The sequence below is a fragment of the Schistocerca americana genome, chromosome 9 (genome assembly GCF_021461395.2).
Source record: "Schistocerca americana isolate TAMUIC-IGC-003095 chromosome 9, iqSchAmer2.1, whole genome shotgun sequence".
In the NCBI taxonomy this organism is placed as follows: Eukaryota; Metazoa; Arthropoda; class Insecta; order Orthoptera; family Acrididae; genus Schistocerca; species Schistocerca americana.
Window position 1 is genome coordinate 46,438,905 of NC_060127.1, and position 18,078 is coordinate 46,456,982.

Sequence of the window (18,078 nt, forward strand, 5' to 3'; positions counted from 1 at the left end):
CTGGAACAGTGAACAGAAAGATGAAAACCCAAACACTCTGATTAAATAAAAGTCGGTACTTATCTTTATTAACGAAGATACAGAAACACAGTAGTGAACTCGGTGTCTACAGAAATCTGTCTAGTTCGAGTCGGAGCGGCTAGGTCAGCGTCGGCTGACGACAAACAACTACTCTGCTGCGATGAACACACAACTGACTAGCAAGTACACAATTCGGTGGCGAGTATACAACTGAGCGGCGAATACAGAACTGTCCTAGCGCTCGCGACTCCAGCGCTTAAGAAGCCAGAAGCCAGCGGTGGCGCGCGCAGACTTGCGGCGATTTCCTGTATCGCTGGCGCTGCTTATGCGGACTGCGTCCGGACTTTGATGCTGCCAACCTTTTGGCAGCGGGCTCGGGTGGCATTACTGGCTAGGATATAACAGACGACATACTGGATTCTATTATATAAGAAGTCATCAAGCCACTTACATATCTGTGAACTAATTCCTTATGCTCGTACCTTCATTAACAGCTTGCAATAGGGCACCATGTCAAATGGTTTCTGGAAATCTAGAAGTATGGTAGCTGCCTGATCCCTTCATGCATGATTCTCAGTACAGGGCAAGCTAAGTTTCACGTGAGCAATGCCTTATAAAACCATGCTAATTCATGGACATAAGCTTCTCTGTCTCGAGAAAGTCTATTATGTCTTCTTTTTCGGCACTACAGCCCTTGGTGGGCCTTGGCCTCTTCAACAATCTTCCTCCATATCTCTCTGTTCTCAGCTTTTTTCTTCCATCCATGGATTCCCTTCTTGGCAAGGTCAGCCAGCACATTGCCCATCCATCTAGCTTTTGGTCTGCCCTTCCTTCTGGTGGAATACAGTCTGGCATTCATTATTTGTTTGGGCATCCTGTCTTCCGTCATCCTCTCCATATGTCCTGACCAACAAATTCTTTGAAATTTGACGAATTTCACTATATCTTTCCCTTGTATAAGTTCTTGTATTTCATGGTTGTATCTCACTCTCCAACCTTTTGTCTCTCTCACAGGCCCATGATTTGCCTTTCAAACACTCTTAGGCTGTTACTGACTGCTTCTGTCATTGTCCACGTTTCTGATCCATATGTGGCAACAGCTTGCACAGGGCAAAAGTATGCTCTCAATTTAGTTGTTCTTGTAATCAGAGAGTTTTTGAGTATCTTTAGGTATACATAGTAGGCTTTGTTTCCTGCATGTATCCTTTCTCTAATACATTGTCTCCTACTATTATCATTGGTTAGGAGGACATCTAGATAATGGAAGTATCTAACATCTTTGAAGCATTTATCAGAGATCTTCCGGTCCTCTAGTGTCCTTCTAGCTTCAGAATTGGACATAACCATATATTTCTGTCTTGCCTTTATTTACAGTAAGTCCAATTCTTGTTCCTTCTGCTTCCATTTGCACATTTATTTCTTTAAGCGTTGTTACATCCCTTGTCATGATGGCAATGTCATTTGCATATACGCATATCTGGCTGAGCCCTTTATACAGTGCTAGTCTATTAATACCATCAAAAGCTTGTTTAAGGTCAACAAACAGGAAGTGGAGATCTATATCATATTCACAAAATTTTTCCATTATTTGTCTAACAACAAACAACTGGTCAGATGTACCTCTGTTTGGCCAGAATCCACATTGATATTCTCAGAGTATCTTTTCAGTGCACTTCTTTATTCTTTCATTCAGTGCTCTAGAGAAAATCTTATATACTGTATTCAGTAGTGTTATGCCGCTATAGTTTTGACAACTGAGCTTTTCTCCTTTCTTATATTTTGGGCATATTATTCCAGTATTTCACCCCTCTGGCATGCTTTCATTTACCTGTATGTTCTTTATTATTTTAAATATTTCAGCCTTAGAGGCTGCCCTCCTGATATTTAGTTCTTACATGATCCTATCTTCACTGGGTGCACAGTTATTTTTTAGTTTATTTATCAGTGTTTCCACTTCCAGCATTGTTGGGTTTTGTGCCTCATCCCTTTCAATTTCTCTTGCCTCTGTGTTCTCTTCCTGTTCCTGTGTACCTCTTGGGGCCTGATCTGAGTTTTTGTTGAGCATATCTTCAAAGTATTCTGCCCACCTCTGTAATATTTCTTGTTCATCTCTTATTATTCCGCCGTTTCTATTTTTCCATACATTTTGTTTGGGTTGAAAATTTTTTTTATCTTTCCCATGGCATGATAGAATTTCTTCATTTCATTCTGTTCCTTTAATTCTTCTCTCTCTTTAAACTTTGATTTCAACCATTCCTTTTTATTTTTCTTGCATATTCTTTGGGCATTGGATCTTAATTCATTGTACACCTCCATGTTTCTTCTTGTTTCTTTCTGTATCATTCTCAGTCTTGCTGCAATTTTACGTTCTACTACTAGCCTGCATTCATCACCAAACTACTCATTTCTTGCATTTCTTCTCATCCCGACTATGTCTTCTGCTGCCTCTTTCGCCACCTTCTGGATCTTAGTCCGTCTATCATGGATTCCCATTGTTTCCTCACTGGGAGTCAGTGCATCTCTAACTTTTGCTTGGTGTGCTTTCACAACTTCTGGGTCATTCAGTTTTTCTGTGTTCCAGTTTGTATTTTCCTCCATTCCAGGTTTAGGTGTTACAAATAGTTTTCTCCCTCATTGCAGCTTTTACAGCATAGTGGCCTGAGTCACAGTTACATCCCCTGCAGCTCTTCATATCGATTATTGATGTGGCATGTCTTGCCTTTACTGACACATAATCTGTTTGATTGACTATTTCACTTACATTTGATTTCCATGTTCTGAAATGTATTCTTTTATGCGGGAAATGTGTGCTCGTGGTGATTAGATTATTTTTAGCAGCAAACTGACAAAACATTTCTCCATTATTTTCTTCACGTAATGTGTATCTCCCAGATACTCTTCCACATTCGCTTCCACCAAACCTGTGCATTAAAAACTTCCATAAGTAAAAACAGATCATACTTTTGTACTTTACTGCATGCCCTTTCTAGATCTTCATCAAACTTTTCCTTTGTTTCTTCTTCTGCTTCCTCTGCTGGTTCATATGATGTTATTATCATTATATTTCTGAATTTCCCTTTCACTCTGTTTGCTAAGTCTTTCATTTATGGGTTCAAATTCCAAAACACTTTTACCAGTCTCCTTTGCTGTTTTGAATCCCGTTCCGGCTTGTCCTGTTCTTCTGTCTGGTCCACTATACATCAGAGAGTACTGTGGCATATCTACCTGTCCTTGTCCTTGCCATCTTATTTCATGTAGCGCTACAATGTTGTACTTGAATATATGATCTCATCGGCTATTTCTCTCATTTTTCTAGGTTTCAACATTGTTCGTACATTCCTTGTTACTACTGCCAAATCTTTTGTCCTTTTTCTTTGCAGAGGTTGTGTTTTTTGTGTCTCATCCATCATCTGAGGCTCTTGTTGAGGTTCCGTAATATGTCACTTTTAGAGTGTGGGGTTATCGGACCCACGCCCAACCCCAATCTTGGAGGATCTGGATTTCTTTAGGGTTTACTCCCCTAGAGAGGTTGGCTTCCCTATGCCTACAGAGCCCTCCCCTGCCCTATGTTGCGGGATACACTTCGTCTGGCTCCTTAATCGAGACTAGTCCGACTTGGGTGACCCTGCCAGTAGCTACGCTACTACCGGCATAGATCTTGACTTCATCGAGGCACGCAAACCCTCCCACCCAGCACTGAAGGTGCCTACGATAAGGCGGTGTTCCCGGGGGAGAAAAGTCTGTTATGTTTGAATGGAAAATATGTTCAAGGATTCTGCAGCAAACAAAAGTTAGGCATATTGTTCCATAATTTTGCAGTTCCATTATTTTACCTTTCTTATATACTGCAGTCACCTGCGTGTTTTACCAGTCGTTTGGGGCTTTGTGCTGTTCAAGAGATCCACGATAACTGCAAGCTAGGTAAGGGGCCAATGCTGTAGAGTAGTCTTTGTAAGCTCGAACTGGGATTCCATCTGGACCTGGTGATTTATTTACACGAGGTGTGCTTATTTCTCTGTCACCCATACAGGAGGCAGTCCAATGGTCCAATGATGGAATGTTTGTATGGTTCTTCTGTGTGAATGATTTCTTGAATGTGAAATTTCAAACTTTGGCTTTCGCTTTGCTATCTTCAGCTGCCATACCAGACTGGTCAACAAGGTACTTAATGGAAGCCTTAGACCCACTTGGCAATTTTACACACTGCCAGAATATTCTCAGGTTCTGTGTCAAATCTTTTGCTAAGGTGTGATGGTGATAGTTGTTGTACGCTTTGTGCATAGATCTTTTCGTAGATGCACAAATCTCTAATAACCTTCACTTGTCATCATTTGTGCGTCCCTTTTGAGTGTAGAGTGCAACAGCCTCTCCTTCCTCAGCATCCTCCAAATTTTGTTATTAAACTATGATGGATCTTTCCATCCTTTATCCGCTCACTAGGCGCATAACTCTCCAGACCATGATTTACAATCTGCTTAAATATTGTCCATAATTCCTCTACAGCCATCTTACTGGAACTAAGTGATGCCAGTTCACTGTCTAAGTGAGTTTTTAATAACTGCTTATTTGTTCTATCTAGCAGAAATACTCTCCTAGCCTTCTTGATTGATTTGTTAACTTTTGTAATCATATTTCCTACAATGACATTGTGACCGCTGATCCCCGTTTCTATACTGACATTGTCGATAAGGTCCTTCGTATTAGTAGCTACCAGGTCTATGATATTTCCATTGCGTGTGGGCTGACAGGCTAACTACTCAAGACATGCTTTCAGGAAACATGTTAAAGAGTATTTCACATGACTCTGTGTCTGCACTCCTCGCAATGAATCCACAGACATCCCAGTCTGTACTCAGCAGGTTAAAGTTGCCTCCAACTAGTATTGCCTGGTCTGGGTATCAACAAGCTATTGGACATAGACTTTCTTTGAACGACTCTAGAACTGTCACAGCAGAGTTGGGTGCTGTTCTGGAAGATGACGAATTCACACCTTCCCAGTGGCTTAATGAAGAAGGTATCAGGATTCATCAGACCGTGCAACACTCTGCCACTGTGCCAACATCCAGTGTTGATAGTCCTGTGCCCATTCCAGTCATAATTGCTGATGTCATCGTGTGAACTTTGGGACACACATGGGTCCTTGGCTGCAGAGGCCCATTGTTAGGAGTTTTCAGTGCACTGTGTGTTCAGACACTCTTGTACTCTGCCCAGCATTAAAGCCAGATGTTAGTTGCGCCAGAGTTCACCACCTGCCCTGTTTTAACGGTCTGCCCAGCGTACAATGTCCAACATCTGTAATGAGGGGTGGCAGCCAAATCTCACGTAATCTGGACATGTTTCACATTGGTTTTGCCATTTCAGAAATACACATGCTGAGCCTCCGGGCCTTCACAGTCTGCCCTCTGTCAAACTCGGATAGATTGCATGCCTCCCCATTCTACACACGGATAGCACGCTCACTTTCACTACATGCACCATGCGTATGACTGAGTAGCAGTCATTCCTCCCAGGTGACACTGATATTGCTTGGACAGGTTTACATAGACAGTATGTCGGTGTTCTTAATGTTCGGCTGATCAGTGTCGTTTGGAATAGTTATGAAGACAGGAAGAGGCTTGTACAGGATAGATTAATGAGAAAAACAGTATAAAATCCAATTTTGGACTGAAGACCCCAACATTGTTATTTTGAACTCGAACATGATTGTGTTGTTGTTGTTGTTGCTGTTGTTATGGTCTTCAGCCCTGAGACTGGTTTGATGCAGCTCTCCATGCTACTCTATCCTGTGCAAGCTTCTTCATCTACCAGTACCTACTGCAACCTACATCCTTCCGAAACTGCTTAGTGTATTCATCTCTTGATCTCCCTCTATGATTTTTACCCTCCACACTGCCCTCCAGTACTAAATTGGTGATCCCTTGATGCCTCAGAACATGTCCTACCAACCGATCCCTTCTTCTACTCAAGTTGTGCCACAAACTCCTCTTCTCCCCAATTCTATTCAATACCTCCTCATTAGTTGTGTGATCTACCCATCTAATCTTCATCATTCTTCTGTAGCACCACATTTCAAAAGCTTCTATTCTCTTCTTGTCCAAACTATTTATTGTCCACGTTTCACTGCCATACATGACTACACTCCATACAAATACTTTCAGAAATGACTTCCTGACACTTAAATCTATACTCGATGTTAACAAATTTCTTTTTTTCAGAAACACTTTCCTTGCCATTGCCAGTCTACATTTTGTATCCTCACTACTTTGACCATCATCAGTTATTTTGCTCCCCAAATAGCAAAACTCGTTCACTATTTTAAGTGTCTCATTTCCTAATCTAATTCCCTCAGCATCACCTGACTTAATTTGACTACATTCCATTATCCTCGTTTTGCTTTTGTTGTTGATCACCTTCTATCCTCCTTTCAAGACACTGTCCATTCCGTTCAGCTGCTCTTCCAAGTCCTTTGCTGTATCTGACAGAATTACAATGTCATTGGCGAACCTTAAAGTTTTTACTTCTTCTCCATGGATTCTAATACCTACTCCGAACTTTTCTTTTGTTTCCTTTACTGCTTGCTCAATATACAGATTGAATAGCATCGGGGAGAGGCTACAACCCTGTCTCACTCCCTTCCCAACCACTGCTTTCCTTTCGTGTCCCTCGACTCTTATAACTGCCATCTGCTTTCTGTACAAATTGTAAATAGCCTTTCGCTCCCTGTAGTTCACCCCTGCCACCTTCAGAATTTGAAAGAGAGTATTCCAGTCAACATTGTCAAAAGCTTTCTCCAAGTCTACAAATCATAGAAACGTAGGTTTGCCTTTCCTTAATCTTTCTTCTTAGATAAGTCGTAGGGTCAGTATTGCCTCACGTGTTCCAACATTTCTATGGAATCCAAACTGATCTTCCCCGAGGTTGGCTTCTGCCAGTTTTTCCATTCGTCTGTAAAGAATTCGTGTTAATATCTTCCAGCTGTGACTTATTAAACTGATAGTTCGGTAATTTTCACATCTGTCAACACCAGCTTTCTTTGGGATTGGAATTATTATATTATTCTTGAAGTCTGAGGGAATTTCGCCTGCCTCATACATCTTGCTCACCAGATGGTAGAGTTTTGTCAGGACTGTCTCTCCCAAGACTGTCAGTAGTTATAATGGAATGTTGTCTACTCCCGGGGCCTTGTTTCGACAAACATGATTAGAAACCTCAAACTGAATGATCATCTCCATGCCAGTCAACATTGCTTCTAAAAGGCTGACTGATGGATGCAGTATTTATTGACTTCCAAAAAGGATTCAAGTCACTACCACAGGACTGGTGATTAAAACAGTACATTGATTTGGGGTATGAAACAGAATTTGTGAATGGATTCAAGATTTTTTGGTGGGTGAGGGGGATTCTTCATGTTATCTTTAATGGTGTATAATTGATAGAAGTAGAAGCAGCTTCAATTGTGTAATAGTGAAGTGTGTGTGACATTTCCAATTAATATTACATATTAATGATTTGATAAATAACATTAGTAATAACTTAAGCCATTTTGCAGATAATACAGTTATCAGTAATGACGTATTGTCTAAAGAAACTGGACAAATATCCTGTCAGATCTTGGTCACATTTACAAAGTGGTGCAAAGAGTGACAACTCGCTTTCAATGTTCAGAAATGTAAAATCGTCCATTTTTGAAAACAGAAAAGTAGTATCCTATGTCGGAAAATAGTCACAATTAGAACCAGTACTAATACTAATCATCATCATCATCATCATCATCACTATTACCAGAGTGAAACAATTTGTGGTTATGAAGTGGAACAGTCATGTTGGATCAGTCATAGGTAGAGCAAGCAGCACACTTTGGCTCATGGGTGGGATACTAGGAAAATGCAGCCAGTTTACAAACAAAATTGTTTACAAAATGCTTGTGTGCTGTATCATACGTTATTGGTCTAATATGTGGTACACATTTCCCTCTGTTGCCTTAAGATGTGTTGTATCATTTGAATCTGGCTTTTAGGTGAGTTATGCCACAAGCTCATTTGTCTCCTTGTAAATTCAGTACCGTTCTATTATTTATTCAATCTACTCATGTAATCTATAGTTTTCTTCAGTAGCATCACATTACAGAAGCTTCTATCCTATTCTTATCCACACTGTTTATCATCCATATTTTGCTTCCAAGCAAGGCTACATTCAAGACAGTCTTTTCAAAAAAGACTTTCTGTTGGTAATATTGTACAGTTTCCAGCCATTACCTGGATCTGTTTGAAACACAAGCCTCTCCATTGCCTTCTGCCTTTCCAACATTTCTGTCTGCAACATCTTCTCCTCTCTTTCATGTGCAGTCCTTCACTCATTTCAGCCACCTGTCTCTTACTCTTCCTCTCAGTCTTTTTCTCTTCTCTTTCATCTCATGTATTTTTCTGGTTATCGTCTTCTCCATTTGTTTAACATGTCCATGCTATCTAACCATGGGTTCCTTTGTCCTATCCTGTAATAGTTCCTCCTTCAGTAATTCCCTGGCCCTCTCATCACTTAACCTTTCCATCTTTGTCACTCCAATACTTCTACTCCAGAACTTCATGTTACTAACTTGTAATGTGCTTTGCTATCTTTGTTACCCAGGTCTCCAAGGCATTGTCCATTGTATAACCCTTTTACTGGCTTTGAGAGACAGATTTGCTCCATATCCAGCATCCATCACTGTTACAGAATGGATCATACAACCCCCCCCCCCCCCACCGTTCTCCAACCTGCACATTTATTTTCTATGGCATTTCTCTCATTCTCCTGTATTAAACTTCTGTCTCCTTGTTTCTCCAAATCATCAAATCTTGAGCAAACACCACTACTTTCATCTTTCCACCAATTACTTGTGTCAGTCTGACCACTGTCTCATATATCACAATAATGAACAGCAACAATGTGAGTCCACCTTCCTGCCTCAAGCTATTATTCTGTTCCAGTCAATCTGATCTTTCTTCCCCCACTTTGACACAGCTCACAATCCCATTGTACATTTGTCTTGTCCTCCATGTAGTCTGCTTTTATACTCCTCTTTACCGCAGTATCTTCCATACTTTGTTTGTACATACACTATCAAATGCTTTTTCAGTATCCAGGAAGGCCACCAGTAGATGTATTCCATATTCATAGTGGAGTTTCTGTATCTGCCTTACAGCAAAAGTTAGGTCTACTGTGGACCATCTTGCTCTGAACCCATGTTGTTCTCTCGTCTCTCCTATTTTTTGTCTGAATTTAAGTTTTCAAAACTTTCTGAAAGATCTTTGCACATTGGCAGGTGGAATAGAAGTTAGTAAAGTTTCCAACATTTACATTTCTATTCATCTCTGAAACATTCATTTCATCGGGAAACTTTACAGTCTGCACTTTATGTCCCTTTTATTTCTATCATTGTTTGTTATTTTGCTACCCAAATAGCAGATCTCATCCGCTACTTTTAATGTATCATTTCCTACCCTGAGTACAGTGGTTTAATTTGACTGTATTCCGTCACCGATGTTTTACTATTATTTATGTCCACCTTATAACATATTTTTGAGACACTACCCTTTCCACTCAACTGGTATTCCTAGTTCTTTGCTGTCTTTGTTGGAATTACACTGTCAGCAGTAATATTTAAATATTTTGACATCTTCACCAACATTCATTTATTTCAAAACTTTCTCCTTGATTACTGTTGTTGCTTGCCCAATATACAGATTGAATAACATGTGTTACAAGCTTCTGCTCTGTTTCACTCTCTTCTCATTTACTGCTTCCTTTTAAAAGCCTTCAACTCTTAGTGTTGCTTCCTGAACCTTTTGATCTCTTTATTTATCCCTGAAGCTTCTGATTTTCGTGTAGCATACTCCACTTATCTGTGCTAAAATGGAATCCAAATACAGACCGTAATTCTCCACTCCCAAATTTTCATCTACTTTTTTGTGATGCATGTTTCATTTTCAGTTTGTTCCTTGTAGTTTGTTTACAATTGTATAAATGTTGCAGGATATGGCCCCAGAACAACATGCAAGTTCTGCCTTTGATGTGATGGCCATCAAACAAGAGCCAGTAAGTAATATTAATTTGAGCATTTATGTTATTCATTAACATGAGGCAGTATAAAGAAATAAACTTAAAAAGCAGCAACTCTTTTATAAAGAAAGAGGAAAATAAGTCTTTGTGAAAGAATTTATTGCCTAACACAATCACATAGACTTTCAAATATAAATTACTGGCTGCTTTAGATCTTTTGTTACCAGGATTTGCTTCAGTCAATGTGTGTCACTTTTTTTGTGATAACATGGTACAAGTTTGACTGCTTTTTAGTGCTATTATTTAAAGTCTTAAAGCTGAAATGTGCGCATTTACATTTCTAATGATTATTGCTTTCCAGTACTTTACCTAAGCCTAGAATCAACAAAGCTGCATTTTATATGTTTTATGGATAGTCAGCCCATAATTTTTTTTTGCCTTATTGCACTGGCTAGGTGTGTTGTTTTAGAGAATGTTTACCCCTCACATTTAATAACTTCACCACACTCTTGTTGTGTTAGTTTGTAACAGCAGAACTGATATTGATATATAATAAACCACATTTAATTGATAAAAGTGGAAGTAATTTCATGCATGTCCTGGGGAGCCCTTGCATTTCATTTTAATTACTTGATGGACAGTATTGAAATTGCAGTTATCTGTAATGGAGTATTATCTGAAAAAAAGCTGTACAAATATCCAGTCAAATCTTAGTAACATATTCAAAGTGGTGTGGAGAATGGCAACTGGTTTTAAATGTGAAACTGTGCATTTCACAAAACTGAGAAAAGTGTACGGTATGTCTCCAATATCAGTGGGACACAGTTGGAAACAGTCCACTAATACTAATACCAGTTTATAACAGTTTATGGGGACATGAAATTGAATAACATAATAAAACAAGTGGTTCATGTGTGGATACTGCGAAAACGCAATGAGTCTACAAAGAAGATTGTCTACAAAATATGTGTGACATTCCATAGAATGTTGCTCCAATATATGGTTCACACTTCCCTCTGTTGCCTAAAGAAGTGTGTCAACTGAACTTTTCTTTTAGTCAAGTTGTGCCACAAGCTCTTTTCTCCCCATTGCTTTTGATTGCTTGTTCAGTCTGTCTGTGTAACCTACAGTACTCTTTAGTAGCTCCACATTAAAAATGTTTCTGTTCTCTTCTTATCCTCAGTGCTTATTATCCACTTTTCTCTTCCATATAAGGTTATAATCCTGACAGTCTTTTAACAGAAAAGATTTTATCATCTTATATAGTGCCCAGTCACTGATGGCTGACCTTTCCACTATCACCTTGATCCAATCTTCCTCTTTCATTTACACACAGTCCTTCACTCCTTTTAGCAACCTCTTTGTATTTTCCCTCCCTTTTCATCTCATGTACCTTTCTGGGTATCCTCTTCTCCTTCATTTGCTTGACATGCCATAGAATCTAAGCCTCGATTCCTCTTTGCTAGCCTGTATTGGTTCCTCATTCACTAATTCTCTGGTACTCTCATTCCTTGACCTATCCATCTTTGTCACTCTAACACCATTTCTCGAGAATTTAATTCCACTAACTTGTATTTTGCTTCTCTTTCTTCTTTTCGTTACCAATGTTTCTGATGCATATGCCAGGACTGGAACTTAGAATACCTGATACACTATGTGATCAGGAGCATCCGGACACCTGGCTGAAAATGAGTTACAAGTTTGTGGCGCCTTCCATCGGTATTACTGGAAATGAATATGCTGTTAGCCCACCCTTAGCCTTGATGACAGCTTCCACTCACAGGCATATGTTCAATCAGGTGCTGGAAGGTTTCTTCGGGAATGACAGCCCATTCTTCACGGAGAGCTGCACTGAGGACAGGTATCAATGTCGGTCGGTGAGGCCTGGTATGAAGTCGGTGTTCCAAAACACCCCAAAGGTGTTCTGTAGGATTCAGGTCAGGGCTCAGCGCAGGCCAGTCCATTACAGGGATGTTATTGTCATGGAACCTCTCCACCATAGGCTGTGCATTATGAACAGGTGCTTGATCATGTTGGAAGGTGCAGAAAACATCAATGTAGGCCATGCAAAACAAGGGGTGCAAGCCCCTCCATGAAAAACAAGACTACACCATAACACCTCCGCCTCCAAACGTTACTGTTGACACTACACAAGCTGGCAGATGATGTCCACTGGGCATTCGCCATACTCACACCCTGCCATTGGAGCGCCACATTGTGTATCGTGATTCGTCACTCCGCACATCAGTTTTCCCACTGTCCAATGTTTCTGCTCATTATACCAAGCGAGGCGTTGTTTGGTATTTATCGACGTAATGTGTGGCTTATGAGCTGCTGCTCGACCACTTATTCCAAGTTTTCTCACCTCCCGCCTAACTGTCATAGTACTTGCAGTGGATCCTGATGCAGTTTGGAATTCCTGTGTGATGGTCTGGATAGATGTCCGCCTATTACACATTAAGACCCTCTTCAACTGTCGGCGGTTTCTGTCAGTCAACAGACGAGTTCGGCCTGTATGCTTTTGTGTTGTATGTGTCCCTTCATGTTTCCACTTCACTGTCACATTGGAAACAATGGACGTAGGGATGATTAGGATTGTAGAAATCTCACATACAGACATATGACTCAAGTGACACCCAATCACCTGACCATGGTCGAAGTCCGTGAGCTCTGTAGAGCTCCCCATTCTGCTTTCTCACAATGTCTAATGACTACTGAGGTCTCTGATATGGAATATCTGGCAGTAGGCGGCAGCACAATGCACCCAATATGAAAAACACATGTTTTGGGGGTGTCTGGATACTTTCGATCACATAGTGTGTGTAACTTTTGATGGTTTGAGGGTTGTGTTTGCTCCATATCAGGCTTCAAACAAGCACACACAGTGGAATGCTTAAGCTTATCTCCCCGACTCATTTATTTCTTTGGCATTTCTTTCATTCTCCTGTGTAAAGCTTCCCAGATACATGTAACTCCTCATGTTCCTCAGTTGTTCTGCACTGATTTTTATTCCAGGTGTGACTCGCTCCTTCTTCATGGCTGTCACCATCATTTGACAGTAATTTACACTAAACTCAATCAGATAACCTTGTACTATTTATTGCTATATGTCCAGTTGCTCCTGCACTTTCTCCTTCTTTCTCCAAATCATGAAATTGTATGTAAACCCAATTGCTTTCATCTTACATTCACCAGTTGTGCTACTCTGATCATTATCTCATCCATCACAACAGTGAAGAGCAATGAGGAAGATGCATTTTCCTGTCCCAAGCCATAACTGTGTGCAGTCAGTCTGATCTCTCTACTCCCAAGTTCACGCAGCTCACACTCGCATTGTACATGTCTCTTATCCTAAGTATAGTCTGCTTTTCTGCTACTCTGTTCTACAGGTACTTCCATATCTTGTTACTACATACACTATCAAATGCTTTTACAATGCCCACAGAAGTCATCAGTGGATCTGTAGGGCCGCCTACTCCCAGGCTGGAAATCGCTACTGTTGTCAGGATGAAGTCCAAGGAAATTCTGTGGCATCACTATGCACAGTAAAACAGGATTAAATATTGCTTCATTTATTTCTCTGAATGCACGTCGTTGCCGTATCTTGGTCGGCAGTCGGTGGCTTAGCAAGACGCTGAGGACTCTGCCTCTGTAACCGTGCACAATTGAAAAAGTGTTGCTGGTGAAGAATTTTGTGCATGAACTGATCTCTCGATTATGTTCTATAAATGTTTGACAGGATTCATGTGGCTGGCCATATCAATCACTTGAATTGTCCAGAATGTTTTTCAAACCAATGATGAGCAATTGTGGCTGTGACATGGTGCATTGTCATTCATAAAAATTTCATTCTTTGGCAACATGAAGCCCATGAACGACTGAAAATGACCTCCAAGAATCCGAACGTAACCATTTCCAGTCGATGATTGGTTCAGTTAGACCAGGGGACCCAGTCCATTTCATGTACACACAGCCTATACCTTTATGGAGCCACCACCAGCTTGCACATTGCCTTGTTGACAACTTGGGTCCATGGAATTGTGGGATCTGCACCACACTCAAACCCTACCGTCAGCTCTTATCAACTTAAATCAGGACTCATCTGACCTGATCATGGTTTTCCAATCATCTATGGTCCAACTGATATGGTTATGAGCCCAGGAGAGGTGCTGCAGGTGATGCTGTCGTGTTAGTAAAGGCACTCACCTCGGTTGTCTGCAGCTGTAGCCCATTAACGCCAGATCTTCCTGCACTGTGCTAACGGATGTGTTTGTCATATGTCAGACATTTATTTCTAAGGTTATTTCACGCAGTGTTGGTTCTCTGTCAGCACTGATAACGCTGTGCAACCGTGGCTGCTCAGTCATTAAGTGAAGGCATTTGGCCACTAGATTGTCTGTGCTGAGAGGTAATGCATGAAATTTTGTATTCTCAGCACATTCTTGCCACTGCGGATCTCAGAATATTGAATTCCCTAATGATTTCCAAACTGGAATGTCCACTGTGTCCTAATCAAACTAGCATCACAAGTTGAAAGTCTGTTAATTCCTGTTGTGCAGCCACAATCACGTTGGAAACCTTTCTGCATGAATCACCTGAGTACAAGACACAACTCCGTCAATGCCCTGCCCTTTATACCTTGTGTATGTGATACTATTGCCATCTGTATATGTGCCTATTGCTATCCATGACTTCTGTTATCTCAGTGTAATGCTGCATCAGCCATGTACTCATACTGATGACATGTAGTGAGCAGTTTGTAGTCTGTAGTGTTAAGGCATGCCCCTTTAGAAACTCTGCTCAGACATGGCGATGATTACGGCATGTGTGTGTTGTCTCGCACACCAGTCTGGGACTACTCTGTCCCTCCCAGGTCACATCATGTGTTATCCCATCAGATGGACCACACTGTCCGATGCCATGAGATTGTGTCAAAAACTGATCCTGGCTCAACAATTCTGTAGGCCTCCTGACCCAAGCAATGCTGGAGTTTAGAGCAGTTTGAGCACCAGGCTGGAATGGCGTCAGAAGGTCACTGGACTGGACATTGGTGATGGCTGGTACCGAAGGGTGACTTCTATCACCCATGGCTACAGATCGGTGGTCATCTCATAAGGTGGCAGGAGTATGGCCAGTACTTGAACAGTCTTATAAACTAGATGTTACAATACAGTAATCAGAAAAGGAGTGCGAATGACATGATTGCCATCTATCCTGTTTGTTGACTGCCTCTAGCCTAGCGAGGTGGGGTATTTACGGCGTCGAGGACTGATTCTGATTTTTGATGTCATTCGTCACAACTGAATCAGTTCAGCTTTTTATGATTTGTTAGCATTCTTCTGTTCTGCTAAATGTGCTTAACCAGTTTATTTTAGTATCTTTAACTGCTTTGTCAAACCCTTGACAAATGTTGTTGTGCCCTCGTTAGTGCTTCTTACACAATGTTAAGATAGTAATAGGTGGTCTCCACTTGTCTAACGCTCACTCAGAAATGTTAATGTCGCACTCTTGGTGAGTGACTAACTGTGTCATAATGTTTATGCCTAGTGGCTGGTTCATGTTGATACTTCTGTGTACTTGAGCAATGCTGTTCTGCTTGGACTTCAAAAATTTCACTCTCCTGTTCCCTTACTGTCTTGATGTGTAACAGATCTTTTCCATATTCATAGTTTTGCTCCTGTGGCTATCTTACAGTGATAATTAGATATTCTGTGAATGTTTCTGCTCTAAATGCATGTTGCTGTTCTCTCATCCTTCCACCTATTTTGTCCGAATTGGTCTTTCCAAAAGTTTCTCAAAGATCTTTGCACAATGGCTCTTGGTATAGAAGTGAGAAATGACTTTCAAACACTTAAATTTCTCTTTGATTCCAGAACAAATTTCTCTTTTTCAGAAACACTTTTCTTGAGATTAGAAGTCTGCATTTCATTGCTCTCTTACTCCTAAATTTGTTAGTTATTTTGCTGCCCAAGTAGGAGATCTTGCCTACAACTATTACTGTCTTATTTCCTGACCTATGCCCTCAGTATGACGTTGTTAATTAACTATATTCCACCACTTATGTTTTGCAATTATAGATGTTCATCTTATATTTTCAAGGCAGAATCCACTCCTTTCGACTTATGTTCGTAGTTCCTGCTGTCTCTCTAGGCATTCATTGGCAGCAGTAATCCTAAACAGCTTTCATTTTTCATCCCTGAACATTCATTCATTTCCAAAATATCTTTCTCCTTCTTAAATTAAGAAAATTGTATATTCTCCTGAAAATAAAAGCTCATCTGGATCTGATGGTGTTTCTGACAGGTTACTAAATATTTGTTATCATACGATAGACCCTCTCTTATCTGCAGTATGTAGTGCATGACTAATTCATCACATTTTTTCAGAGTAATTGAAATATACCATTGTTAAATGCCCCGTAAGAAAGGTGACAGGGAAGACGTCATTAACTGCTGACCTGTTTCTCTACATTATTATCCAAAATTTTTGAGAAGGTGATTTATTGTACTGTGCAATAGTAATATTCTCAGTACATCACAGTTTGGATTCCAGGAGAGTTTCTCTACTGAGAATACCATTTACATGTTCACTCTCCAAATTTTGCAAACATTAAATTACAGAATAGCACTGGTTGATGTTTTCTGTGACGTATCTAATGCGTTTGACTGTTCGAATCACAGTATTCCACTAGATAAATTGAGGTTTAGTGCAATTCTTGCTACAGCCAATCAATGGATAAAGTCATATCAAACCAAGAGAGTGCAGAAAGTTGTACTTAATAAATCAATCCATGTAATCAGGTGAGATTCTTCTTTCCGGGAAGAAATCAGATATGGAGCTGTCCAAGAGGCAGTCCTAGATCTGCTGCTGTTCCTAGTATACAGGGTGTTTCACAGTTCATGTTGCATACTTAGGGTGTTTGCAGGAGATACGTAGTAGATAAAGTTCTATGCAGGAACCTATGTCTGAAAATGTCATTCAGTGATACTACAGAATGTTAAAGTTACAGTCACCAGTGCCTGTAAATGTGTGTATATTCAGGGTGATTCCATGATGATGATACAGACTTTCCAGGTGAAGGAGGAGGATAAATGTTTCAATCTCGGGTAAGATCCCTGTCCCAGAAATGTATGGGTTGGAAGTTACAAGCGAAAACTATTTTGATACATCTGACAATGGAATACATGTACCGGTACAGTTGTTGGTATGCAACTTTCAGAGGTGGTAGTAAGGACCAGAAGAAGAAAAAATGTCTGATGAACATGGGCTCTAAAATGCATACATGAGGAGCTATGAGCACTTGTTCATCTTCCGTAGTGTGAAACACATCTCCTCTATTGAACAAGTGCTCAGAGCTCTTAAAGTAAGCGTTTTACAGTTCTTGATTACCAGACATTTTTTTCGTCATTTGGTTCCAGTACAATGACCTTTACTTCAAATTGATATCTTCTCCATCATCCTTGAAAGTTTGTAACATTATAACAGAATCTCCCTGTATATACATAATTTATGGACACCAGTACCTATAACTTTTTTTATGCTCTGTAGTGTCATTGGCTGTTGATTCCAGACGTAGGTTGCTATGTAGAACTTATTGTACTAAGTGCCCCTAGAAGTCTGTAACATGAAATATGAAACATCCTTGTGTAAACAATCTTCTCACCAATATACAACAATAAAACAATTAAAAAATGGAAAATCCAGGATGGAATTTAACAATATACAAAAAGGATAGTTGCTACTCGCCATATAGCGGAGATGATGAGTTGCAGAAAGGAGCAACAAAAGGACTGTTAGAAAGCTAGCATTCAGCCAACAAGGCCTTCATCAAAAATAGACACCACACACATGCACGCACACGCACACACACATACACGCACACATACACGCACACGCACACGCGCACGCGCGCACACACACACACACACACACACACACACACACACACACATACACGCACACACACATACACGCGCGCTCGTGCGCACACACACACACACACACACACACACACACACA

The 18,078-nt window shown here is 40.4% G+C and overlaps 1 protein-coding gene across 5 annotated transcripts in view; it reads left to right on the forward strand.

The window, feature by feature from the left end:
- The window catches only part of LOC124550878 (gastrula zinc finger protein XlCGF52.1-like), a 307,814-nt gene that overhangs the window by 13,169 nt on the left and 276,567 nt on the right, over positions 1–18,078 (forward strand). For 4 of the 5 annotated variants that reach the window (XM_047125630.1, XM_047125634.1, XM_047125633.1 and 1 more), the window contains exon 2: positions 10,033–10,095. The exons of the other annotated variant lie outside the window; for it this stretch is intronic. In XM_047125630.1, coding sequence (XP_046981586.1) covers positions 10,033–10,095 — 63 coding nt within the window. The remainder of the gene's footprint in view (positions 1–10,032; positions 10,096–18,078) is intronic. 5 annotated transcript variants of the gene reach the window in all.